The sequence below is a fragment of the Drosophila serrata genome, unplaced genomic scaffold (genome assembly GCF_035046125.1).
Source record: "Drosophila serrata isolate PLE 108 unplaced genomic scaffold, ASM3504612v1 contig_241, whole genome shotgun sequence".
NCBI classification, from domain to species: domain Eukaryota; kingdom Metazoa; phylum Arthropoda; class Insecta; order Diptera; family Drosophilidae; genus Drosophila; species Drosophila serrata.
Window position 1 is genome coordinate 573,577 of NW_028257139.1, and position 27,378 is coordinate 600,954.

General features: G+C 43.1%; 6 protein-coding genes across 10 annotated transcripts in view; 5 read left to right on the forward strand and 1 right to left on the reverse strand.

Moving 5' to 3' along the window:
- The window catches only part of Hs6st (heparan sulfate 6-O-sulfotransferase), an 84,418-nt gene extending 72,998 nt beyond the window's left edge, over positions 1-11,420 (forward strand). For both annotated transcript variants that reach the window (XM_086831695.1, XM_086831696.1), the window contains 4 exons: positions 108-425; positions 488-1,036; positions 1,100-1,284; positions 9,194-11,420. In XM_086831695.1, the coding sequence (XP_086687821.1) occupies positions 108-425; positions 488-1,036; positions 1,100-1,284; positions 9,194-9,329 (1,188 nt within the window). In that variant the 3' untranslated portion in view covers positions 9,330-11,420. The remainder of the gene's footprint in view (positions 1-107; positions 426-487; positions 1,037-1,099; positions 1,285-9,193) is intronic.
- On the forward strand, positions 1,743-7,397 carry mira (coiled-coil domain-containing protein miranda). 3 transcript variants are annotated; one of them, XM_086831693.1, is made up of 2 exons: positions 1,743-6,252; positions 6,325-7,397. In XM_086831693.1, the coding sequence occupies exons 1-2, from the start codon at positions 4,471-4,473 to the stop codon at positions 6,970-6,972; spliced, it is 2,430 nt and encodes an 809-aa protein (XP_086687819.1). In that variant the 5' UTR covers positions 1,743-4,470; the 3' UTR covers positions 6,973-7,397. The 3 variants fall into 3 exon arrangements, with proteins under 3 accessions (XP_086687819.1, XP_020814172.2, XP_020814171.2); XM_020958513.2 differs by having other exon boundaries at positions 6,343-7,397; XM_020958512.2 differs by having other exon boundaries at positions 1,743-7,397.
- A 566-nt stretch (positions 11,421-11,986) lies between the features above and the next one.
- Positions 11,987-14,317, forward strand: LOC110188707 (solute carrier family 22 member 19). The gene is given in 5 exon segments (XM_020958515.2): positions 11,987-12,593; positions 12,653-12,807; positions 12,880-13,088; positions 13,090-13,507; positions 13,565-14,317. Coding segments are annotated over 5 exon segments (1,917 nt in total). The 5' UTR covers positions 11,987-12,009; the 3' UTR covers positions 14,116-14,317.
- An 887-nt stretch (positions 14,318-15,204) lies between these two features.
- LOC110188709 (organic cation transporter protein) lies at positions 15,205-21,923 on the forward strand. Of its 2 annotated transcripts, none has more exons than XM_020958517.2 (5): positions 15,205-15,453; positions 17,129-17,838; positions 17,906-18,412; positions 21,189-21,332; positions 21,399-21,923. In XM_020958517.2, exons 2-5 carry the CDS (start codon positions 17,160-17,162, stop codon positions 21,794-21,796), a joined length of 1,728 nt encoding a protein of 575 aa, XP_020814176.2. In that variant the 5' UTR covers positions 15,205-15,453; positions 17,129-17,159; the 3' UTR covers positions 21,797-21,923. The 2 variants fall into 2 exon arrangements, with proteins under 2 accessions (XP_020814176.2, XP_086687820.1); XM_086831694.1 differs by lacking the exon at positions 15,205-15,453 and adding an exon at positions 16,926-17,060.
- LOC110188710 (putative fatty acyl-CoA reductase CG5065) lies at positions 20,981-25,112 on the reverse strand. Its single transcript, XM_020958520.2, has 8 exons — positions 23,906-25,112; positions 23,632-23,856; positions 23,502-23,569; positions 23,340-23,435; positions 22,825-23,279; positions 22,492-22,769; positions 22,226-22,436; positions 20,981-22,096 (listed from the first exon to the last, which is right to left on the reverse strand). The coding sequence occupies exons 1-8, from the start codon at positions 23,976-23,978 to the stop codon at positions 22,030-22,032; spliced, it is 1,473 nt and encodes a 490-aa protein (XP_020814179.2). The 5' UTR covers positions 23,979-25,112; the 3' UTR covers positions 20,981-22,029.
- On the forward strand, positions 24,897-27,276 carry LOC110188708 (solute carrier family 22 member 3). Its single transcript, XM_020958516.2, has 2 exons — positions 24,897-25,611; positions 25,671-27,276. Exons 1-2 carry the CDS (start codon positions 24,897-24,899, stop codon positions 26,669-26,671), a joined length of 1,716 nt encoding a protein of 571 aa, XP_020814175.2. The 3' UTR covers positions 26,672-27,276.
- The last annotated feature ends 102 nt before the right edge of the window (positions 27,277-27,378 follow it).

Consider the following 27,378-nt stretch of genomic DNA (forward strand, 5'->3'; position numbering starts at 1 on the left):
CTCAGCTTATGATTATAGGGAGTGCAGAGGGAGTTGCAATTTTAAGGGTACAACAAAATTCGATCCTGTAAATATATAACACCGCTTTCCCTTCACTTTAACCACAGGTATGCGCCCTATCCAAACGCGCCGTGCTACTGCAGTCATCGGATATACTCGCCTATAATGAGCTCCCACTCCATCAGGCCAACAGCATTAATGGCAATTCCAACGGTATTACGGCCATGGCATCGAAGGCATCCTCATCTGCATCAGCCTCTGCCCCCCAGAACATCATCGCCAATGCCGGGCTGAGCTACGAGGATGTGCTGAACGATGATTTTCAGTTCGACATGGATGGCCATGATGTTATGGTCTTTCTGCATATCCAGAAAACGGGCGGCACCTCGTTTGGCCGCCATCTGGTCAGGGATCTGGACCTCAAGGTGAGATTGACTTTAATATCCTAACTAGTTTCTCTACTCATTCTGCTTCCTATCCCTTGCAGCGTCCCTGCGAGTGCCAGCGGCAAAGGAAGCGTTGCTATTGCTTCCGGCCACATCGCAATGAGAACTGGCTCTTCTCCCGCTACTCGACGGGCTGGAAGTGTGGCCTGCACGCCGACTGGACCGAGTTGACCAGCTGCGTGGACGTGGAGCTGGACAAGAATGAGGGCGAGACTGCCAAGCGGCGATACTTTTACATTTCGCTGCTCCGTGAGCCAATTGCCCGCTACATGTCCGAGTATCGACACGTAAGGCGTGGAGCCACCTGGAAGGGATCACGGCACTGGTGCCTGGGTCGCCAGGCCTCTGCCGCGGAGCTCCCTGCCTGCTACAAAGGCAAGGATTGGCTGGACGTGGACCTGGACCAGTTCGCCGGCTGTGAGTCGAATCTGGCGGCTAACCGGCAGACTCGCATGCTGGCCGACTTGGCCCTTGTTGGTTGCTACAACAAGTCCTCGATGCCCGCCCATGAGAGGGATCGCGTGATGCTGGCCAGCGCCAAGCGCAATCTGGCCGCCATGGCCTACTTTGGACTGACTGAGTATCAAAAGGTGAGCTTGAACACTGATTATAAAGAAATGTATTTACTAAATGTTGCAATTTTCTTGTGCCAGATGTCCCAATATATATTTGAGGAGACCTTCAACCTGCGCTTTGCCATTCCCTTCGAGCAGCACAACACCACGATCTCGGCGGCTGCTGTCCTGAATCTGCGACAGGATCAGAGGCGTCGCATCGAAAAGCTCAATGGCCTGGACATTGAGCTGTATGCCTTTGCCAAGACGTTACTCTTTCAGCGGTGAGTCCTGTCTTATATATACATATTTGAATTGATATTTATAACACCCAACTTAATTGGCTTTTGTGCCGATAGTTATTTACTGTCTCAGCTAGTTTTGTCTGGTCGAAAAAACCTGAACATGACTCCGGTTTCTTGGTTCCTTGGTGTTCCTTCTTTCTTTACAAGCATCCCCCGGAACGGAACGATCTGGATCGGAGGTCGATGACTCAGGTCCAGGTATATTTGTAGCGCTTTGTGTCCCACGGGGGTGCGTAAACCCCTTTGATCATTCAGGGGCCAAGCCAGTCACCGAGTCCTTTGTCTCCGTCACTTTTCCGTCTGTTGTGTTGACATTGCCCCCGGCACAAGGATATTGTTTTGGAGGGAAATAAGAGGAGAATGGAGACCATGGTGCCATCATTAGATCGCGTTACTTTATAACGCTTTCAATGATCATCATCGTTATGCATGAGCAGGCATGGGAAAATTATACCAAAAGGGTTGTCCTTGCTCTGGGAAATTGTTAATTACATTGTGAAAACCTATGGAAAGTGCCTGTGCTCGGGCATAAAAATTTGATGATTAGCTTAACATTATTTTTAATGCGTTTTTAAAATGATTTATATATTTAAAACATTTTAAAATGTATTAAAACTATTCTTTTCATTATAAAGGAGAGAGATATACCTTTGCTAAGGAAAGCGCCTAAGACTTTAGGGTCCCTCTATATATAACTCCTTACAAACAATCAATATAGAATACGAAACCCTAAGATATATAAGAAAATAAATCTTCTTGTCTCGCCGGCACAGCTGTAAGTGTGTGTGATTGACCCACCCAGAATTTTATGCCTGCCTGATTTAACCTAGAATTATCACCTTCCGTTTGCTGGAATATTCTCCGGGCATTGTTTGCCTTTGAAAGGAGCAACCAGCTGAGCAGCAGTTGGCAGTTGTGACAGTCTCACTAAAGGTAGGAGAGGGGAATGCAGGCAGTTGTTACCGCAGTATCAGCAGGATCTCCCCTCCTTTCCCAACTACCCAATGCGACCAACTCCCTCGCGTGATCGGGGGAAATCAATTTGCACCCGACGCTTTTCCATTTTCCATGCAATTCAATCAACCTCGATCCCATTCAACTCACCGCGCAGGCGCGACTCTCTCGCATTTTCCTCCTAATTATGCGGGCATCGGATTTCGTATCGAATTAACAACTTATGCTGGTTGCCAGCTGGGTTGGAGCTAACGGATAAATCAGCCCCTTTAGTTATCCAGTCATATCCTTGTACGAGCACTCACTCGTCCTCGTAGTTGCGATCCTTGGAAGCAATCTAGGGGAAATACAGGAAGAGCAGACAGATGCGCGAGCGTCTTTGACACGGCACTTTTCCCATATCGGAGCGAGGGAATGCGGAACCCCGTCGTCCTATCTCACCCTGGAAGGGAACCCTCCTCGTGCTATCTTCAACTAACATACAATTGCAACATTTGCGCGCGCTAAAAAGAAAACATTTCCTAACATATAATGGGTCTCTTGGCATACACACGACGTCGCGACGTCTTGACAAATACTCCGATAAGACGTAGAAGGGACGAGGATCTGCGGCACGATCCACCACCAAAACAAACCGACAAAGGAGTCACAGAGTAGAGTTATTGGGGTTATATTCGAATGTGGAATACCCTTAAATCTTTTTAGAAATTTTGGGAGAATAACTTTTAGGAAGTCTTATTTGTAATTAGTAATTAAAGCCTTGCAGGGTTTTTTTAAATTTCGGCCAGAAGCTTGCAACGCAGTGAAGGAGTCGTTTCCGACCCTATAAATTATATATATTTTTGATCAGAATCAACAGCAGAATCGATCTAGACATCTAGGGTTGAAAAAGAAATTTTCAAAAATTTTTCATTAAAATTGTCAAAATTTGACAAATATTTTAATTTTGTAAATTAATATTAACTTAATATGCAGATTTGTTGGCCTTATAAAAACCAGCAAAGAAAAGTTATCCAAATTGAAATCAAGGCATTTTTGGCTGAGTTATGTTATTCGAAAAACTTTAATTTACCCAAAAAACTAACATATCATAATATTGATTTAAAATACCTTGAATACAGAAATTTTAGGTTACCCTGGAGGTATACGAAGGACTAAAAAGCCAATTATAGCCAAAAGAAATCTTAATCAATAACTAATATAATATTAAACAAAAATTGTACTAAAAATTTAACAAAATTTTGTTTTGGCTTAGTTATGATCGATTGCAGCTATATGATATAGTCGTCAGATCTGTCCTTATAAGAACTTATGTTCTTATGAGTATTGAAAGAAGATAAAGTTGCAGCTGTTTTTATTCGAAAAACTGACAATAATAACAATCTAGATGCTGATCAAAAAATATATATACTTTTTAGGCTGGAAAGTGACACTTTTACTGCAAATTTAAAATATATTATATTGCATATTCTCGATATCTGCAATTCCTTTAACATATTTTCCTGCTTAAAATCATTACCTTTAAAGTAAAGCTTTTGTTCTTTACAAAAGTAAGTATATATATACAAATATAAACATTGAAGTTATAGAGAAACAACATCGTAATAAGTTTGTTCCGAATCATCTTTGTAAAAGATGTCGGCTTTACCCAACCTGACATAGTGTATTTCCCATGCATTCGAAGAGAGAAAGAGAGAGATCATTGTTGCAACGACCCTTAATCGAGGGTTGTTTTCGCTTGTCTCCCTCACTCTCTCCTTCTATCTCTTTTTCCCGAACTCTCCTTCAACCTTCTCCTGCTAAACGGAATGCCTGCCTCAGGGATCTCTGTGGAAAGTTGAATTCAGTTAGGTTTTGACATCGCAACGCGTAGGTACAGTGCAACGGGTAGCAACGGGAAAGCGGGTTTATTGCAGGATAGAACGGACCGAAAAAAATACAGAAGAAAAATTATATAAAACGAACTAGCAGACGATTTGTTACAAAATTTACCCCCGACCAAAAAGAAACAAAAAACAAAACAAACTTTAAAACGAAACAAACCAAAAAAAGTTAAAATTGTGTTTATGTTTGATCATTGAGTTATTGTTATTACCAAAAAGTTAAAGCGATCGTTGTTTATGAGCTATTAAGACCGATCCCAAAGAAATCGTTATATTGTTGATCGAAGATCCCTTCCTCCCGGAAAAAGACACAAAAGTTCACACGAAAATGTCGTTCTCCAAGGCCAAGTTGAAGCGCTTCAATGATGTGGATGTGGCCATCTGTAGCTCGCCGGCTGCCTCCAACAGCTCGGCAGGATCAGCGGGCAGTGCCACGCCCACAGCAGCAGCAGCATCTGCTCCCACCGTTCAGCCGGAGCGCAAGGAGCAGATCGAAAAGTTCTTCAAAGATGCCGTGCGCTTTGCATCCAGCTCCAAGGAGGCCAAGGAGTTTGCCATTCCCAAGGACGAGAAGAAGTCAAAGGGACTGCGGCTATTCCGTACCCCATCCCTGCCGCAGCGCCTGCGCTTCCGTCCAACGCCCAGCCACACGGATGCGGGGGCCAGTGGCACTGCCAGTGGAGCCTCCACGGCCGCCTCAACGCCTCTGCACTCCGCTGCCACCACTCCAGTGAAGGAGGCCAAGTCCGCCAGCCGGCTGAAGGGCAAGGAGGCGCTGCAGTATGAGATTCGTCACAAGAATGAGCTGATCGAGAGTCAACTGAGTCAGTTGGATGTCCTCAGGCGCCATGTAGAGCAGCTCAAGGAGGCCGAGGCCAAGCTGCGCGAGGAGCACGAGCTGGCCACTGCCAAGACAGAGCAGATGATCGCAGCTCTAACTGAAGAGAACCTCTCGCACAAGGCCCACAATGAGCAGATGAGCCAGGAGCATTCGCAAATGCTGGAGCAATTCGCCGCCTTGGAGCAGCAGTTGCAGCAGCAGCGCGAGGAGCACGAGCGTCAAGTGGAGACACTGATTGCCGAGAGCGAGGCCCTGCGTCTGGCCAACGAGCAGTTGCAGGCGACCAACGAGGAGCGCCAGGCAGTGGAGCAGCAGCTGCAGGTGCAGCTCTCTGCCCTCCAGGCGGACGTTGCCCAGGCCCGCGAACACTGCAGCCAGGAGCAGGCCAAGACGGCGCAGAACATTGAGCTGGTCGAGAGTCTGCAGCGAAGCAACGCCACTCTGATGGCCGATGTTGGTCAGCTGAAGCAGCAGATCGAGCACGATGCCCTGGCCTATGGACTGGAGGCCAAGAGCAGCCAGGCTGAGCTGGAGTGCCTCAAGGTGGAGCGCAACACACTGAAGAACGACCTGGCCAACAAGTGCACCCTCATCCGATCGCTGCAGGACGAACTGCTGGACAAGAACTGCGAAATTGATGCCCACTGCGATACCATCCGGCAGCTGTGCCGGGAGCAGGCTCGCCATGCCGAGCAGCAGCAGGCGGTGGCCAAGGTGCAGCAGCAGGTGGAGAGCGACCTCGAGGGCGCTGTGGAGCGCGAGAAGAGCTACTGGCGCGCGGAGCTGGACAAGCGCCAGAAGCTGGCCGAGAATGAGCTGATCAAGATCGAGCTGGAGAAGCAGGATGTGATGGTGCTGCTGGAGACCACCAATGACATGTTGCGCCAGCGGGACGAGAAGCTGCAAAAGTGCGAAGAGCAGCTCCGCAATGGCATCGACTACTACATCCAGCTGAGCGATGCACTGCAGCAGCAGCTGGTGCAGCTCAAGCAGGACATGGCCAAGACCATTACCGAGAAGTATAACTACCAGCTGACCCTCACCAACACACGAGCCACCGTCAACATTCTGATGGAGCGACTGAAGAAATCGGACGCAGACGTCGAGCAGTTCCGCGCGGAGTTGGAATCGGTGCAGCTGGCCAAGGGAGCTTTGGAGCAGAGCTACCTGGGACTCCAGGCGGACGCGGAGCAGCTGCGACAGCAATTGGCCGAAAGCCAGGAGGCACTCTCCGCATTGCGCTCATCCTCCCAGACGCTGCAAAGCGAGGTATCGTTGAAGGAGTCCATGCTCCACGAGCTGCTTGCCGGCGAGGCTGAGACGTTGGCAAAATTCAATCAGATTGCTAACTCGTTCCAGGAGCGTATCGACGGCGATGCCCAGCTGGCCCACTACCACGAGCTGCGTCGCAAGGACGAGACCCGCGAGGCCTACATGGCGGACATGAAGCGGGCCCTTGACGAGTTCGCCACCGTGCTGCAGTTCGCCCAGCTGGAGTTGGACAACAAGGAGCAAATGCTGGTGAAGGTTCGAGAGGAGTGTGAGCAGCTCAAGCTGGAGAACATCGCCCTCAAGTCTAAGCAGCCGGCTTCGGCAGCTGTTCTGCTGGGAACACCCGGCAAGGCCAACCGGTCGAACACTACCGATCTGGAGAAGATTGAGGATCTGCTGATCGACACTGAGCTGCGCTCCGAGTGCGACAAGATTACCTCCTGGCTGCTAAACTCCTCGGAGAAGTGCGTACGCCAGGACAGCAGCAGCGAGATCAGCGAGCTCCTCGCCTGCAAGTCCTCGCCCCGCCCTGCTCCGCGCACACCCAAGGCGGCGCCACAGACCCCGCACACACCGCGCAGTCCGCGCACGCCACGCACCCCTCGCACTCCCAAGTCCGCCGCAGGAAGCACGCCCAAGAAGACGGTCCTGTTCGCCGGCAAGGAGAACGTGCCCAGTCCGCCCCAGAAGCAGGTGCTTAAGGCGCGCAACGTCTAGGCCGATTCTTAATTTTATCCGTACCATTTACTATATTGTTCTATTTATAAATTATATAAATTAAACCTTAGCTAAGATCTGATCAGAAATATACATTTCATGCGACAAAGAACGTGGCACACAATCCAGCTCAAGGTGTTTTTGGATATATCCTTTAAAACTGCTCTTGGCTGACATTTCAACACTTTCTTTTTAATAGAGGCATCAATTCTCTAAAGAATTTCTGAAACTAGTTGTAAATTGACTCATTTTTGATTTGGATTTTAAATATTGAAGCAGTTAAAAGAGGCATATCCCCTTCATTAGCATGCATTACATATTCCCTACTGAAAATGTATGACGTCTTATTATTATTATCTTTAAATTTTAGCATTTGTATAGTTGCGTTCTCCCTTCAACCGGAAAATAAATGTATTATCAAAGAAGCACATTATATGTGAGTTATTGTGGTGTGAAAACCCATTTTTTGTTAGAAGGTGTACTTGAAAATTGAGGCTTTTCTCAGGCTCAGTCACAACCCTAAAGAACGAGTTCTTGATTTTGATTTCACTCTTTCCAAATGTGACGGAATTTTCTCAGGCTGAACCTCCCTTCCCAACGAGAAAACAAAAAAAAGGAAAGGCAGCCATGCAAGCCGATGGATGGATTCTTGCGACGCTGATTACGCACACGTGGCCCTTTGGGTTCAACTCCTCCCCTTAGGGCAACCGATGGAACGGTTCCTTGGTTCCTCAGTTCCTCAAGCGAAACGGAACAGCTGCGCCTGCGCCTGGGCTTCCTCCTCAAGGGTGGTTTAACCTCAAACCGTCTTGCATTAAATACCCATACTCCTAGGAAACGGAGGAAAATACCCATGCACCACCACCATTTGGTAGTGACTACAACAACAACTTTTGGTGGCTGCAAGCTCGCTTCATTAATTGTGACTTAAGCCTGTTGACGGGGTTTTCCCTTCGCCTTCACCTTCCTCCGTTTTCCTCCTTCCCTTGAAATCTCTGAAGGCTGCATCCCTGCCTTATATCCTTTGTCTTGGGCCGCACAATGCCCGCTTATGACCTATGACATTTTCTGCAGTGCTCACAATGTGCCCCGGGCAAGGTAAGAGAAGTCTTGCCCGGCCCAAGACTTGGATTTATACACACAGTACACACAGTACACAGAGCCTACAGCTGTACTCGCCCCAGACCCGGGCAGCTGCATCAACAATTGAGGGTTCTTTTTATTACGGGTGCACATATAACACTCGCACACATAAGACGCGGTTCTATTGCGCAGAAGTAAATTGAGCAGCTTTTGTCGGAAGAGCAACAATGCCGAGGGTTTCGGGTTTAAGGAAGAGGACGGAGGTGGAACGGGAAAAACGGGAAGGAAATGCAAACACAAGTTGTCCTGTAAATCCCAGAAGAAAGTCGATTACCCGCTCAAAGTGCTAGTGATTAACATTTTTGCCTACCTGGAGGAATACTTGGAAGGCAGAAGAAACAATGGCTACCTAAAAAAAAGGTTAATTATACAGGACATGCATTTCGGAATGGTATTTTGAAGATATTATAAAGAAATCGGAAAGAAATAAAGGAAAGCCATATGAAATATATTTTAATGCAATAATTTTAAAGGAAATTTAAATTCGGCTTAAGAAATCTTTGTAATGAATAGGTTTCTTCGTTTTGTGAATATTGAGTACAATTGGATAATAAAAACAAGAAGGAAAAAAAAAGAATACCCTTGAGTTTGAATATGCTCATGATCATAACATCATGATCATAAAATATAAGCCATAATAACAATAACAATGCCATTAATTTTACTTTGGAAAGCTTTTCTATGCTAGTTTTTGTTAGGGTAACAAATCTATAAATCTATAATTACTTTTCAGTAAAAAGAAAAATACAATTTTTTTTTTGCGAATTTTTTAAAATTTTAACGATGTTAACCCCTATACAATTTTGAATAGCTGTTTCAACTTGAATTTTAATTCTGATCAATAATATATATGCTTTTTAGGGTCGGAAATGATTCCTTCACCGCGTTTCAAACTTTTGGCTGAAATTATAGTACCCTGTAAACGTACAATGAGACTTATAAGACTATAAAATAGCAGCCTTCTAATCTATATCACCCACACCCACACTAAATGCTTTAGGCAGATTAGAAACCGTACTTGATTTGTTTATAAATATTCTAGTAATTACTAAAAATTATCATTTCGTTTTCCTTGCAGTTTTGAACATCTAAAGGCAAAGGACTCGAATTTCGAGCAACGCTATGCCAACCTGGGCAACATCTACTTCAAGCAGGGCGTCACGGAATTCAACTGGGACAGCAATGTGGACGATGGGCTCAGCACGGATCATTGAACTCCAAACCAAATATTAATGATTAGAGACTAGCTGTAGGACACAAACACACACACCAACTCATAAATATGTAGCTGGGCAGGGCAAAATAGAAGGATAATAAGATAGTCGGGGTGGTCACTAAGGTTACGGCACCGCAAAAGCATCAGCAAAAAAAATCAACCGAAGGACTTTAAACTAGCACGTAAGCATAATGTTAATTAAGCAGATAAAGAACAAACATCTAGCAGACTTGGCTTGTTTCATATTCTCACCTCAAGTAACTAGAGGTCGATCGAGCGAAATCTCAGTGCGCGCATTATATCTAAACCAAAACCTAAATCCTAAGCTAAGCACACCTCCGAAGAAGTCCTATATGACCTACTCTACTGTACTCCTTGCTAATAAGTCGCACCTGTAACCCTCAGACGAAATGTAAATACTTTGCATAATACTTGCGTGTACTTTATTTAATTCAATCAGTTAAGAGAGAGCAGTGCAGAAACACACTCGAATTGAAACATCGCCTTCATAGCGCATCCGCCACATCACAGGCCATACCTTAGATTAAATAATTCATTAATTAATTTGTAATAAGTACGTAGTAGTTTATGTTCTTTTGTTACGCCAAGTCTCTGCGAAGCCAAATCCACAATTAGTCTAAGAGCATAGTGCTTGCGAAATGTTTTCGATCCAACAACGCATTTATTTTATTTTAATATTAGAGACCACTGTAAATACGGCAGAATAAAGTTAAACAACATACACACAATATAAATATGAGCATAGAGATTCACATAATTCTACTGTTTTCCCCCAGAAGCAAAAAATAACAAGAAAGAAGCTAACTTCGGCACGCCGAAGTTTATATACCCTTGCAGATAGAACTTCTATGAATAAAAAACCATACAATACAAATTATATATCTTTGTGTTAAAAAACAATGAAGTAATACCTGCTTTCATTTCATTCACCTATACATATTATATTTGCAGTTTTACATTCACTGATTTGCATTTTTCCTCCACATCAAACGATCGTTTGTATGGCACCTATATGATATAGTCGTCCGATTTTCATGAAATTTGCCACAAAATTTAAGACTTAAATTAAATGCCTATACCTAAAATTTGATGAAAATCAGTTGAAAACTGAAAAGGTTATAAATTTAATTGTATTAATTTCTCGATCGTTCCTATGGGAGCTATATGATATAGTAGTCCGATTTTCATAAAATTTTATGCAAAATTGTAGAGTATAGTAAAATGGCTATATCTCAAATTTGATCAAATTCTGTTGAAAACTAAAAATTTTATAATTTTTTTTGTAAAACTTTTCCGATCATTCCTATGACAGCTATATGATATAGTCGTCCGATCCGGCCCGTTCCGACATATATACGAGTGAGAGTATATAGAAGACTAACTGCAAAGTTTCATTCAGATAGCTCCAAAACTGAGAGACTAGTTTGCGTAGAAACGGACAGACGGACAGACGGACATGGCTAGATCGACTCGGCTGTTGATCCTGATCAAGAATATATATACTTTATATAGTCGGAGGTGCCTCCTTCACTGCGTTGCAAACTTCTGACTGAAATTATAATACCCTGCAAGGGTATAAAAACAACACAAAGCACGTTAGAGTTGTTAGCTGACATAATTGTTTCAGACAATAATTAATTGGAGATTGATATCAAACGAAAGCCAAAATTTGATCAAACAAAAAGCCAACGAAATATATATACATAAAGCCAATTGCCTAAATTATTCAATAGCATGCACACATGTTGCCCCCTAAAAATGATGTAAAATATTTCCAATATTGATTAATTGCATAATTGTAATCTGTAAGGCAAACTCAGAATTTGCCATTTTATATATATATAAAGGCAGCCATAATGGGAATTATGGAATTGCATATGTTGAGCGTGCTCACAAACAATTTTATTTTGCATTTTTATGATTATGATTTTGGGGGAAGAAAACAAAACAAAAAACAATTTTGTATCGCGCAAAAACACACATTGAGAAAAACAAAAAGCAATGCAAACACATGAAATAAGAGCAGGTAAAATTGAATAAAAACAAATGAATTATTGAATATATGAAACCATTGTTCTCTATTATTCTCTATGGCTGAATGGGTTTTGAAGGCACTGGAGTTTATTGTTAATCCTAGAGAAAGTAAAGTATACTTTTGGGATATGAAAAAATATATATTTCCAAAACAAAATCAAAGGCTCCACTTTAGAGGCTGCATACTTTTAGGTCTTAAGTGATTTATTCCTTCTACTTCCAGCCTAATATTCCACTGCCATCCGACTTTTAAATAGATCAAGCCACAGTTTATATTAAAGATAAACAAACATTTGTGTGAATCATATTAATTAGGGCACTATTATGACATTGGTTTATTAGTGGAAAATTTATTTGCTTCCTTTTGAGAGACAATCAATATTTATTGGGTACTAAGTAGATGTGCCGTTCCTCCAACTCCTACGTCACTGATGGAATAAAGAAAACAAACCTAATAATAAGACATCTCACCCAGTCGGGGCAGAAAATCTCCGACTAATTTGCACCAATTTGAGGGGACAACTAAACGGAAGAGCAAACATCGTTTTCAGGCGATGGGGATCGATGAAAAATTAGCAAACTCAGTGCACGGACGTACACCGAGGTGTAAGCTTGCTCGGAACATGCCGGACTCGCAATCTCAGTCCCAATCGCAGTCCAGTGTCTGCAATCTGGGGAAATCCTGCCCTGGTCTGGACGTGGTGGAGCAGGTCCACGGCAGCTTCGGACGCTGGCAACTTCGCACCATTCTGTTGATATTCCTATGCAAAATTCCTAGCGCCTGGTTCACGGCCATCATTGTCTACACCGCTCCGATACCCTGGAAGGGTGAGCTGGTATGCCACCCATCGGAGTGGAATGCCAGCCGGCCCCGGACTGAGCATTTGAGCAGGAATCATCCGCTGTCGCAGGATGCACGCAGCACTGATCGCCTATTCAATGTGGATGTCTGCAATGCCTATTCCCAGACCCTGGCCAGAGGATTCGTGCGGAGTCATGGGAGGGAATGGAATGCCTCGGAATCGCTGGAGCCTCATGCACGATCTTCGCTGCCCTGCGAGCACGTGGAGCACATGACCGATTACAGGTCATTGATTACTCAATTCGATTTGATCTGCTCTCGCCGCGTTCTAGTGGCGGTGACGCAATCCTCGCATGCCTTCGGTGCACTTATTGGTGGACTAATGGCCTTCTCGGCCCTTAAGAGGTTTGTATTTTTAAATATATTTCTTATTTTAACTTTTAAAATATATTTATATGTTTCAGAATCAGTCCCCGTCGCCTGATGTTGCTGGGCATGATTGGCCAGATATTCTGTGGTAATCTAACTGGCCTGGTGGACACCTATCAATTGCACATCTACTTCCGCTGTCTAACTTCCATATTCTGTGCTCTCATGTACACTTCCGGACAGTTTATATGTGAGTCAAGTCTTTAATTAAATCAAATCAAAAGACTCAAGAAACGAACTAATTTTTATGCATTTCCTTTAGTAAACGACATCACCTCAGGAAAGGCTCGCATCATTGTGGTCACTCTGTCGGAGCTATTCTGGTCCATAGGTCTCGTCCTACTGCCTGCCATATCCATATATTTTGATGACTGGAGCTACCTTTACGTGGCCATCTCCTCGTCCCTCATTGTACTAGTCTGGCTACATCGCTGGATAGCAGATGCTCCTCGCTGGCTGCTGCAGCACCAGACGTGTGGAGGATGCTCTGAGCCAACTGCTGGAGTCAGCCACCTACAACAATAGAAAGGTTCCCCTCACCCTGGACGTTCAACTCACAGGACTCGCCAAGGAGCTAGAGCTAAAGGCCGAGCAAAAGAGCAGCTACTGCCAAATTTGGGATGGAGAGACGAAGCGTAGCCAAGTGATATACATTCACTGGATCTGGGGCGGAGCCATGGTCATCTACAACATCACCTTGCTGATGATCCGCAACCTGGGGACCCAACAGGTGCACGTAAACACCGCCGCCTTGGCATTCGCCGAGATGGTGGGACTCTTTGTGGGACTCTATATGATCCTGTATACGCGTCGTCATTGGCGCTGGGCTGGAAATCTCATGATTATAGCCGGTCTCAGCACATATCTTGTCTGGTTGCTACCAGAAACTGGTGAGGATTTAATGACCATGAAATCTATACTATCTAAAACATTTTATAACCCAATAGAACGCAACTCCCGACGGGTAGGACTGGAACTGCTTTTCTGGCTCATTTTAAAGGTGTCCAACTCTGCCTCAATAGCCGTGCTGACCACGTGCACAGGTGAAATGGTGTCCAACGAGAAGCGAGTGTATCTACTCCTATCTGTGGTCTCATTCAGTCGTCTGTGCCTGGTCTTCTCCCCGCTGCTCAGCTGCCTCACTGTCGTCCATCACCTGGTGCCCATCACCATTTTGGCCACCTTAGCTTGGATTTATGGCTTGGCTCTGCGTCGCCTCAATCGCTACTATTGGAATTCGGAGCAGCCACACATCAGCCAGGTGCCAACTCCTAACACCTATCGTCGCCAGTCGGCCATCATAATGCGCCGCTGCAGTTCTGCCAGTTCGGAATGCAGTGCCTATAGCAATGAACTTTTGAGTAACTTTGAACGGAATATGGCTGTGAGCATAGCCGATATTTGGCACATTAACTTTCACCCTTCAAGTGAGATTGAATTGGAAATGGAACAGCAACAACCCGAAGCTTTAAGATCGCACAGCTCGGAGACCATTTGAAGAGCTTCTTGAAGAAAGCCTAAAAGTAGGCTCTTTCAAGGATCTACAGCATGAAGATACATTGGTTGTGCCTTAATATACTAATAAGAATTATATTGATAAGAAATGTAAAAGGATCCTAATGAAGCTCTTCTCTTAAACCTCAAACAAACCTCAAACTCATTAGGCATTTGATTAATAAATATAAAATGTATAAATTGAAGCACTCTCACATTCATCACTTTGATAAATTTCGCCACAAATTTAAAGGCTTGCCTAAAGGTAACCGGTATTAATCCAATCCAAATCAGAGCATTCAAAGTCAGATCTTGCTAATTAAGTTATACATTTTCTTTTGTTTAAACTCTGGTTTTTTTAGTCTTAATTAGCAAAACGGTGCGTTACAAATTATATCAAATTAAACAAATTTAAATGACAACTCTGTGATAATCAATTCATGACGTTTGTATGCATACATCCTGAAACTATACTCAACAGGATAAAAGTTAAAAATCAAGTACATCTACAGTTTCGATATTGATGTAGGTTAATGTAGAGAGAATACTACATCAATCGATGCGATGTGTCACCAAATGGGCTAAAAAAAGGCAGCAGCAGAGACAATAAAGATTAAAATAGAAATCCGCAAGGAAGGCGAAGACGAATTTGTACAAGCCCGAAAGGCAAACACACTGATAACGTAAAGTAATAACGTTATGGCTTCCCGGCTATAAACCCTCCTCCTTCGAAGAGAGACGACCCCCCAACCCGCACCAAGATAATGCACACCTGATAGGGGTAAATTCGAACTGAAACTAATAACATAAAGAGCATTGAAAGACACTCTATCGACCCACCACCACCGGCCGGCTGTCAATAATATTAAATATTAAATGTGCAAACAAACAGAGAAATAGCCCAAAAATCCTTTGAGTTTCGTAATAAAATGCAGACTTTAAAAGTCCAAAAATATGAAGAATAAACTTTCAATAACATATATAACCCGCTCAATAGAATTTGTATTTTTTATTATTTGAGCAAATTCATTAAGAAAATTAACGCTTCGAGGGGACACACAGCAGTCGACTCGCTCCCTGCCTGAAGCCCCACAGAGCGACTCTGGCGTCAGTTGCCATTTGATTCTCGGACGATTGAGACGCGTGTGCTTCAAGAAGAAAACCCCGAGTGGGACGTGTGAATCGAAAGGCTGCCATTTATGTCGGTTAATTCATTTACATTAATTTGTATGCAATCAAACAGCGAAGAAACAAATTGTCTGGCCAATGAAACATATTTAACGGAATTATTTTGCGGTGAAACAGTGATCTAAGATAGTTTAAAGGTGTAATTTTGATAGAGGTCAGTAGATCTTTAATAAATAAATATCGAACAGCAAATCTACAAGTATCTAATGTTACCTACAAATGTGAATTATTTTGATTATCCCTTGATATTAATTTCTTTGAAATTAAACGAACAAACAATAAAGCAATAAATAAAATCTTACAGATTTACTTGGAAAAGATCGGTTTTAACATAGTGATCATATAAAAAGTAGCTTTTTATATAAATACGACAAATAAAACCAATAATTCAATAAGTATCTCAATACACTATATCTCAAATACAGTAGATTCTTAATAAATAAATATCGAACAGTAAACCTGCAAGTATCAAAAGTTACCTAGAAATGTGAATAAGTTTTACTGACGCTTAATTAAAAGTAATTTAAATGCAATTAAACGAACAAACAATAAAGCAAGAAGTGAAAATTTATGGAAATATTTGGAAAAGATCGGTTTAAATATAGTGATCATATAAAAAGTAGCTTTTTACGACAAATAAAACCAATAATTTAATAAGTAATATGCGGGTAATTCATTTTTATCTCAAATGTCTGTTTTTCATTATAGAAAAGTGCATATTAGGTGGAAATTGAGTTCGCTTAATCATACTCCTGTCAAAAACTCGAGCATTCCATTCATTTGATCCGAATACCCGCCTCCTCCCAGGGGCTCAGTTCTGCCTCCGTAAGCTTTTATTAATTTGCATTTCCATTTGAAACAAGTCATTCAACTAATAACTCGCACCTGCCCCCACTGACACCGCCTTAGATGGTATATCGGTGTTTTAGTGAAATAGGGAAATCAAATATTCACGACCAGCGCACGGACCAGTTTTCTGCAATTAGCACTGCCTGGAAAATGAGATATTAAAATATTTGCGCGACCAATAAGAGACCAATAGGCGGACAGACGGACTTCCCAGCCAGACAATAGCGAGTTAGCACCTGTGAAACTGAAGCATAAAGACTCTGTGTATTCAGTTGGTCCAACAAAAGCGGCGTCAAGTAAATCTTTGTGGAATTAACAACTAAATCTTATGACTGCCAATCTGTCGCAAGGTTTGCGACCTGCAAATAAGGGACTAACAACCAGATAGTACGACAGAACGGAGCGGTACTTATTATCTGCTTTAATCAACCTCCTTTTGGCTTATCGATAAAGCCCTAATCAGTGTGAACGTGATTTGTGATATGATATCAAGCGAGAACTTTGAGACAGTTCAAGTAATCCAATGGGCTTACTTAATCTGTCAATAAATTAAATAAATTAAGGTTACATTATAGAACAAAAAATAAACAAATAAATCTCTACAAATAATTATCAAGATGGCAATAAATAAATTAAACCGAGATATGTCAGTTTTACTGCTGCTAATTGTAAATATCAATAGAGCTAAGACGCTCAGCTTGAAAGAAAATGCCTTTCTAAATTTTCCATATTTATGAGGGAAGTCTTTTTTAATCATGTTTATTTATGACATTCACCCATCTGTTTCATATTGAAAATCAATCAGAGATAGTAACCGCAGATATTTCAGGAATCCCGCGTGATATTCAATGCCTTTGAACAACTGACTTCAACTGTAAACCGCTTTCAATTTATATCAATTGCGTGCCACGGGTATTGACATAATATTAATAAACAAACAAATGGAACGGCATGTCGCCATCTCCGCTTGCTTTTCGCAGAATGCTCTTCTAGAGAGGCGCCACTGGAGCAATGGTCAACGAGTCACCAGCCCGAGGTGGAGGCACCACAACGCTACCCCACATCCTGCCCAATGAGATCGAAACGGATGCGGCCAAGCGGATGACAGCTGGGCCACCACCAGTGCCTCCGGGCAGCGACATCATTGGCGATGTCGTGGGGGACTTTGGGATCTGGCAACTGAGAACGATACTCATCATCTTTCTGTGCAAGATTCCCGCCGCCTGGTTCATGGCCTGCATCATATTCACCGGCCCAGAGCTGTATCCCGGCTCGGAATTTACCTGCGATACCAGCTACCTTGACAGTGGAGATAATTCCAGCTATATAGTCTCTGAAAATCAGTGTTATGTGATGGATAAAGCCTCCGGAAGTAGCACAGAGTGCGAACAGTTCACCTATGAGAGCAGCTTCGACTCCCTGATCATGCAGTTTAACCTGGTCTGTCTGAGGGACATCTTCGTGGCCTGGACCCAGTACTGGCATCTGTTTGGAGTGCTTGTTGGAGGCGTTATGGGTACCAAAATGATGCTCGGCATTAGTCCCAGGAACACCTACTGCGTAGGAGCTGTGGCCCAGATCGTATGTGGAGTGGTCACCGGTTACGCCCGTGACTTTAGTCTTCATTGTGCCTTCCGCTGCATGTCCGCCGTTTGTTGTGCGATCATGTTCACCGCGGGACAGGCGATATGTAAGCATTTGAGAAAACTTTCTTTAGCTCTTTGTTATTAATATTACTTCTACCTAATCTCCTCTAGTTGCCGATATCACAGCGGGAATGCATCGCATTGGGGCCATCATTCTATATGACACCTTTTGGTCTGTTGGCGTTATCCTGCTGCCAGGACTCTCCTCGTTCTTCAACAGCTGGTCCCTGATCTATGTGGGTATAACCTTCCCCACCATCATGCTGATCGTGCTGCTCTACTGGACACCCGATTCGCCACGATGGCTCCTCCGGCATGCCGTAGACCGCGTCTCTATTGATAACGTTGAGGAGATAGTGCGAGAGGGGGCGGCTATAAATGATCGCACCTTCAAGATCCCACCCGACTTCCGCCAGCAGCTGGAACAGCTGAGTGAGCGGCTCAAGGCCCAACCTCCACCGGCCCCCTGGCGGGAGCTGTGGAAGGGGAAGCGGGCCAAGACGCACATGGTGGCCGCTCACCTGGCACAGGCTTTTTTCGTTATCAACTTCATGGGGATGCTGCTCAACATTCGATCATTTGGCAGGGACTACTTGGTGCCGAACACCATTGCCATGGGTAAGTACACAAATCTTTTAAAAAGTTAATTTAAAATATAATCCAACTAATCTCACTTTAATTGAAATAAAGATTCAATTCCTATGTTTATATAAATCAGAAAGGAACCAACTTTGGGAAGCCGAAGTTTATATACACTTGCTGTTTGCAATCAAATAATAGGATACAATTGGAAATCTATCATTATTAAGCTTAAAATATTTGCCTTCTTTATTCGATTTCTCGATATTTTTAAATACAATTTTCTTCTCTACCAATTAAAGATTAAAATCGAATAACTATACCAAAAAATCATTGATCTTAATTTGGAAAACTTTCCTTTATTAGCTTTTATTAGATTAATAAATCTACATACTCAATTTAAAATTTAAAAAATTAAACATTTTCCCAATTTTTGATAATTTTGACGATTATAAAATTTGGAAAAATGGTTAAAAATTTGTTTTGTGTCTAAGGTTAGATAGACTCGCCTCTTGATGCTGATAAAAAATATATACGATTTATAGGGTCGGAAAAGACTCCCTCACAGTTTTTTAAGCTTATTAAGAAAATTGTTATACCCTGCTCGAGTGTAAATATTAAGAGCTGTGTTCATTAAAATATTATATTACACCCTATTAATTTGATGTCAATCAACGGTTTAATGTTGATTATGAAAAACCTTAAATAGGTACTTGCGATTTTTAGAATTGTACATTTTATAAGATAATTTAAAAATATATATTGGTCCCAAATCAAGATAGCAGTTATAATGAGTTAAATAACCTATAAATACATCCTTTAAAGAACCCTTAAAAGATTCCTTATCAAAACCACGTATGCAAAGTGGCTTTCACGTTCTCAAAGTATTTCTGATACTAATCTTAATTACAACAACATTAACACAATAATTGTATATCTTATATCCAACAAGACAGCCCGATGTTTGTATACCCTTGAAATTTGCAATTGGATAACGAAGAGTTGATCAATTTGATCAAATGTAAAGAAAAAAGAACTAAAACTTATAAAAATGGCACTTAAAAATAATTTATTTAAGGCTTATTTCACTTCGGAATGTTTCAATTTGTAAATATAAATACATTTTGTATACCCCGCCTTAAGGCTTTCAATCCACAAATATGGATTGCATTTTAGGATCCACATACTCCCCGTGAGAGAGCAGTTATGTTGCGTTTGTTTACATTAAATTTTCAAGGGCAATTAACAGACAGAGAAAACCTAACGGCAAAGTCTATGCCTCAGCAAGAGCATTACGAAGAGGACAAGAAAGATGAATGATCTTCCTACTCACTCTGTTGTTTGTTGGTGGTCCAAACGGCGAAAGCACTCTCTCTCTCCTCCTCTCTTCTTTGATATATAATTCACAGAGGTATTGACTGAAAAAACGGCAGGCCGGAGTAAATACGCAGGTTGAACATCCAAAAATGAACGAAAACCGAGACAGGAACTAGGAGGACTTGTTTAAAACACTGACACTTTTGGAATGTTGTTTTTGTTTTTCAATTTTTCGTTCTCCCTGGGCAAAAAAACAGCAAACACCACCAGATGTAGAATTTACAGACTTTCAACCGGGTTTTTTGCACATTTATCTGGTTGCGAACCCTCCGGAGAACTGAATTTTCACGACGGTGAGCAGAATCCGCAAAGACGTCGATTTTTCCGGCAGTTTTCCCGTTTTCCGCACTTTTTTCACACGCGCTGCGCGTTTTACGACCGAACTAGACGACTGCGAATGCAAAGTGCAAAGGGAATTGCAGAATTATTGGAAGTTCGGAATGCGGCAAAAACAACGGGACGAGCTTAAGCGGTGAGCGCCGGAGTCCAGAGAGTGACACTCTCTCTCACGCTTCCACTCTTGGCATCCAATATTCTCCCAATTTACGAGGGCTCGCCTGGAACCACGATCTATTTTGTTGTTGTACATTCTAAATGGAAGCCCAAGAGGCACTCACACTCACCTCTTAATTCCGAGTGAAATAGACGACAAAATGCAACTTTTTTTGCAAATGCTATTTATTTCTAGATCCTTCTCACGGCAGCTATATAATAAATAATCGTCCAGTTTTCATACAAATTTAAATACAAATTCTAAAATAATGCAATATTAGCATGTCTTGAAGTAGATACTAATTTGATGAAAACCCGTAAAGCTATAATTTTTTTTCTTACAATTTTTCGATCGTTCTAATGCCAGATATGTATATGACATAGGAGTCCGACTTGGCCTTTCCAACCTTCATACCAAAGAGAATAGTCAGAAAAGTAACTGCAAAACTGTATTCAGATAGCTTTCGATCTGACTGTAGATGCTGATCAAGAATATATATATATACTTTATAGAGCTGAAAAGTGAAATCATAAAGCTCAGTTAAGGTTTATAATAATAACACAAAACCATTGATCATCGGGACAACCTCCAAATTAAGTTTAAAATATCAATCAAGCTTGATTTAATCATTATAAATGGACTGGGAAAAAAGATTGAGAATAAAATATATCTGAGTCATGAGAAACAAAAGGTTAAAAAATGTGAAAAATATAAAAAATTTCATTAAATCTTTGAACTTTAGATTAAAGCTTTAACAATATAAGTTATATCGACGTACAAAATGTGAATTATTAATTACAATTTGAGAGGTGTTTTAATTAATATTTATAAAATATGAATAACTTACTGATTAGTACTCAGTGCTTTTCAGGTTTATACTTTACTTATAAGTTTCTTTATCGTTACATATTGAGGTTCTTAACTCCTTATCCGTATCCTTCATAGGCTTCTCGGAAATCATTGGATGCTTCCTGGCCCTTCACTTCACCCTCAAGCATAACAAATGGAAGTGGCAGTGTGCCGGGGTCTTCAATATACTCGCTGGAATACTGGGCTGCATGGGTTGGATCTTCACCAACGCGGACTCCAGTAAGTAGATACTCATCTATTTGTCTCCATTTAAGATTTGTGTTCATTAATATTGTCTATCCCCAGTGGATGCCGATCTGAAGGTTACCCTGTGGATGATCATTGCCACCATTCCAAAGGCTGCTGTCTCGTGTGCCCAGTCCATGATCCTGGCCTGCATGAACGAGCTGATGCCGGCGAATAAGAAGCAGCTCTATGTCTTCTCCGTAGTCACCTGGGCGAGAATCTGGCTCCTCTCGGCCCCGTTCTTTAACGTCCTCAGAAAGATCGACACCGCCATGTCGCTGACTTCATACTGTGTGTTCAGTATTTTGGGTGGAATATGCACTTGTCTGCTCCTCACGCCCAGGACAAGTGTGGCACTAGTTGTGCCTGCGGTGGAGCCCAGTGACAAGAAGGAGCAATCCCCATTAAATGCTCCAGTGTGGACCATTGAATCGGATGTGAATAACACTCGACTGTAGATGGAGGAGCACTATTTTTTTGCCAATCCAAACAAAGTATCTGTATTACTCAGCTAATGAAACATTTTTCTGTGATTAGGTTAAGTGAATTGTTAATTCTAAATGTTCGCAGTTATTCTACACAAAATGGATTGTTTCTTATTATAGTCACCTGCTTATCCGGTTTGGAAGGGTATATGAAATATTTAATCTAAATACTATAGTTATCTTAACAGATTAATGGCACTCTTGAACTAAAATATAAAGAGAACCAGCAACATGTAGAAAATCAGGTGCAGGAAGATCCAAAACCAATAGATCCTGTAAGGTGAAAAGAGGTTTTATAATTTTAACCATAAAAGGAAGCTTCATCCTTGGCAGTAAGTTATAATATTCTAGTAATCTTAAGTGTTCGGTGGTTAAAAAGGGTCTATATTTTATATAACTCACCTAGTCACTGAGAATTTATTTGCCTCAACGGTGAACTTTTCGCGATGAAGGTATTTATTTATCCCAATCATGTGGCGTCGGACATAGTCATCGTAGTCAAGTTCCTCAAGATTCCAATAGAGCGTGGGATATGTGCCATTACTGATCAGATCCTTGAAATAGTATCGACTTTTATTCTTAAAAATCCATTCGTTCAGTGAAAAGAAGCTCCCTAAAAGCAGGTTCACTGTATATTAATTTCAAAAGAAGACTTCTAAGAGGATTACCTGCCAGACAAGCCTGTCGAAACTTCTTGGCTATGGGAGTGACCAGACGCTTCTTCTGGGCCAGGAGGAGGGTTCGCAGATCCATGAGCAGGGCGGGCACAAAGTGCAGGACCCACACTGCCACTTCATGTTTGATGGCACTACATCTGTACTTGAAGTTGGGAAACATAATCATACGCCGTGTGGGATAGATGCGGGACCACTTCATGGTGAGTTCTCCTAAACGGTGCCAGGTGATGGGATTGGTTACTCCCGAGGTGGCATTGCAGATGCTTAAGCTAATGAGATCATAGAATAAGATACATCGAGAAGCAGCTACTTCCACGGACTCACCTGCCCAACTTTGCCTTGCCAATCATCATAATCATCGCATTGACCACAAAGTCCACTGGTATTATGTCGCATATCAAATCCTTGTCCCCCAGAATGCTGCTGATTCCTCCCTTGCCTATCTCCATCATAATACCACTGATAGCCTGAATATTATCGATCCAACCAGGATAGGGCTCCCTATAGGCCGCCGTAACTATCGAGGGCCTCACGATGACAATGGGAATCACGTGTCTATAGGCGTTGACTATCTGCTCGGCTATGGACTTGGTAAAGGTGTAAGTGTTTACATGAGGACCCTTTATATAATCCGCCAGTCGGTTCAGATAATCATCGGGTATCTTCTGTGTGCAGGCGAGAAATTGCCGCCAGTCCACCGGTGGCATCGTTGGGTAAACCTGCTCATCCACATACTTGCGACCCGGATTGCAATAGGCCGTGGAAACGTAAAGGAAACTCTGCAGAAAGTTATCCAGATTAATGATCATAAAGAGACGAACTTCGTTAGCTTTCCTTACCCGCAGTTGAGCCATCTCCCTGCACAGCTCCAGAAGATTGTACGTGGCTTGAGAGTTGACACGTGCCGAGACCTTTAGGCACTCATTGAAGCGAACCTGCAAATCCATTAGAAAACCCAACTTAGTGCTTAAGCAAATAGAGTTCCCTCATCCCAGGCTTACCGTGGCTGCACTGTGGAAAATAATGTTCACCTCGGCACATAGCACGGCTCTGTCAGTTTCATTCAAACCTGTTGGTGGAAGTCTCTGGTAAACACTTGCAGTTTCAATTTGCAATTTTCTGATGCCATACCAAAGTTGTCGTCTTCAATGTTTCCCGAAAAGTGAAAGATTTTCTTCAGCCTCTCCGGGTGCTCCAACGAAAGACGCTCAAAGATGGGATTCTGGAGGAATACCCGAAAACGTTCCTCCACCGTGACTCCACCCTTGGGACGGATTAGTATATATAAGCGTTTAATCCGTGGAAAAGACCAGAGTAGCTTCTCCAGCAGCGTTTTGCCCACAAATCCCGTGGCACCTACAAGATCAACTAAGCTTATTTAATCCAGAGAACTACTCGGACTCACCTGTTATGAAGACCACTGCATCATCATAGATGTCCGCTTGGTGATCCACAATTTCCACTCCAGCATTGTCCATGATGTTGTCACTTTGGAGCCACAATCACTACTGATCGTGGAATCAGTTTCCAGCAGCAGACAACGAGTTGCTCTGCAAAGAAAGGCCTTAGTCCTCCCGAAACAAGTTTTCCGTGAAAATGCAAGTGGAAAATGCAATTGACCAACGAAAGTAACCAGCTCTCTCAGACGTAACATTTGCGCAAATACGTCTATTACATCATATATGGAAGTGGACGTGGACAAGGCTGGGTTTTTGGTTCATGATCGACTTTAGAGTTCATTCAAGAAAATGGAAAAAATGCAAACACAGTCTGCAAAGTCAAGTCAAGTGTGTCAAGTAAATAAAAATATGGTTGTTTTAAGAGGAAAATAGGTATATAAAGGTAACATAGTTAAGTTCTACCTCTGAACTTTTCTTGACAAAACATTTTCCATAAAGTATAGATTCGGATGTTTCAACAACATAAAAAGTCAAGTTCATAAGACATTTGATCGGGAAACCTAACAAGGTAGACTTGATGATCAAATAAGCCTTACGTAATATATATTTATAGCGTTAAACTCGTTCAAGGAATTTGCGCAGCCTCAACTAGAGCTGAAATTTTGGCTTTCAGAAAGGTATACGACATTCCAACGATGTTTACCTGGTCAATTTATTAGCTTCAATCACGTCAAGTGCCCAGCCCGTCCTCTCCTACAGCTAGTATTCTCCCTTCAATCTCGTACTGATCACCGTCCGATGTTTGCTTAATCGATTAGGAACATTGATCCGCTTATTTGGATTGATTTGATTAGCGACGATATCGTAGGCAGGCACCGATGAGCGAAGCCCTCGCGTTTACCTGGCCAGGTGAGGTGCTAAGCGGTATCGCAGTCATGCTGGAGGGTTGGCACTCCCAAGACGTGGCTACTAAATTTCGGCGCTAATCCAAGGACGATGAAGGAGACACTCGGATTTCAAGGCTGGCAACCAAGCGCCCGCCGCCACTCGCCCACGCCCCTGGTTCTGGGCCACCTCACGCACATCTTCACCTGCACTGATCCGGAGGCCAATGAACTGCCTCCTGCCACTTCCTCCTCTAAAGTAATGAGTGACCCTGGAAAGGTCAAAGAAGATGATGTGATTAATCAAATTATGGGAGACTTTGGTCCCTGGCAACTGCGCTCGCTGCTCATCCTGTTTCTCTGCAAGATCCCGGCCGCCTGGTTCATGGCCTGCATCTTGTTTACGGCCCCAGATCTTTATCCGGAGGAGGAGTACACCTGCGACACGAGCTCCTTTGGACCGGTGGACAATTGTACCGTCTCCCTGGATCAGTGCTATGTTATGGTGAACTATGGTGACTCCGGCTACGCCATGCGTCAGTGCCGGAAGTTCCTCTACACCACCGGCTTCCACTCCCTGACCATGGAGTTCGATTTGGTTTGCCTGTGTGACTTCTTTGTGGCCTGGTCCCAGTACTGGCGTGGCGTGGCAGCCACCAAATTGATGCGAGTGCTGAGTCCTCGTCAGATTTATTCTGCAGGCATCTGGTGCCTGCTGATGTGCAGCCTCCTGATGGGTCTGGTCAAGGATTTCAGCCTTCATTGTGGGTTACGTTGCCTGGCGGCGGTTTCTTGCTGTATTATGATCACCACCGGCCACGCCATATGTAAGTGATACATCAAGATGACGTATGATGATGTAACTAAACATATTATATCCTTGCAGTTAGCGACATAACAGGGGGCAAGCACCGACTGGGGGCCCAGCTTCTTTACGACTGCTTCTGGGCTCTGGGATTGATCCTGCTCCCAGGTATTGCGTCTGGAGTTCCTAGCTGGCAGCACATATATCTGGGAGTGACCCTTTTCCTGCTGGTGATAGTCTTCCTGCTGCCCTGGACTCCGGACTCACCTCGCTGGCATTTGCAGCACGCGAAGGACACCCAGCTGGCCGTTGAGAAAACAGTGGCAATACTGCTGGAGGCATCTCGCATGAATGGAAGCATGCATAAGGTCTCCAAAGAGTTGCCTCACCAACTGGGGCAGCTTAGGGAGAGGATGCAGGAACAACCACCACCGGCTCACTGGATGGAATTGTGGACGGGAGACAGAAGGAGCAGTTTCCGTTTGGTTTCTGCTCACATGGCTTTGGCCACCTTCATGGTGGTGAATACGGGGCTGCTGCTCCACGTGCGATCCTTTGGCAGGGAGCACCTGGTGTCCAATACTCTGGCCATGGGCTTGGCCGAGATGCTGGGCTGCCTACTAGCCCTCCATCTCACCTTTAACCGCTCCGATCTAAAGTGGCAGTGGGCGGGAGCATTCGCCATTGTGGTGGGTAGCATTGGCAGCATCTGCTGGTTCCTGGCCGAAGCGGATATGCCCGAGGTGTATGGTCTCACGCTGGGATTGCTTATGGCTTCCCTGCCCCAGGCGGCCGTCTCCTGTGCCCAGTCCATGATCCTGGCCTGTCTGGGTGAACTGGTACCCGCCGAGCAGAGGAGCAGCCTCTCCTTCTCGGCCGTCACTTGGGCAAGGGTGTGGCAGCTGTCCGCCTCCTTTCTCACCCTGCTCCGGCAGGTAAGCCCCGCCCTCTCGCTGTCCGCCTTTTGCCTGCTGGTCATCCTGGGTGGCATTTGCACCTGCTGTCTGACCACTCCGCCTGAGAAGCACCTACCTGTAGCAGGAGCATTGCCTAAGAAGCAACAACTTATTACGTATACGTAATATTTCTAATGAGTTACTAATGTTAAGTACTCTAAGTTTAAGTGCATCTCTAGTATTCGCAATCAGTATTCGAATTTAGCTTGTTAAAAAATTAAACAATTTTATTATACTAATTTGCATACTTTTGGGAATAAATCAAAAGTTTAGCAGTGCTAAAAATTTTGTAAATTTAACGTTTAATAGATAGTATAAATCCTAGGTGAACAGCAATGCAGTTGTCAGAAAGTTGGGATAATCCTTTCGTAATTTTCTCATTGATTTCATTTAGTTTTAATGTTTCAACAGTTCCAGTAAATTGTATTCATCTTCCCCCAGTATAAATTTCAATCCAAACAAAGTAAAATTACAATTATAAATATTTAGAGCGATTTTAAATATGCAAATTAAGTGGGTATATAAGAGCTTTTTTACCTGTCCCATTAATTTTTACTGAAGCTAAATCCATTTGGGACCAGTGTGTTCCTCCGCCCACCCAGCCAATTCATCCACTAAGCTGACACACATTTGCAGGTAGTACATATAATAAGCACACATGCCTGACTAAATATCCAAGCGCATTGCTCTACTAGCCACATATTGCTATTTGGTCACCTATTCCCCATCCCCCATTATCCCAATCCTCCCCTGGTCTGCCCCCAAAGCGAAGCTCGGAAATCGCAAATCAATAAAATAGAAGCCATAGAATATATGCAGAAGCAGCGACACGG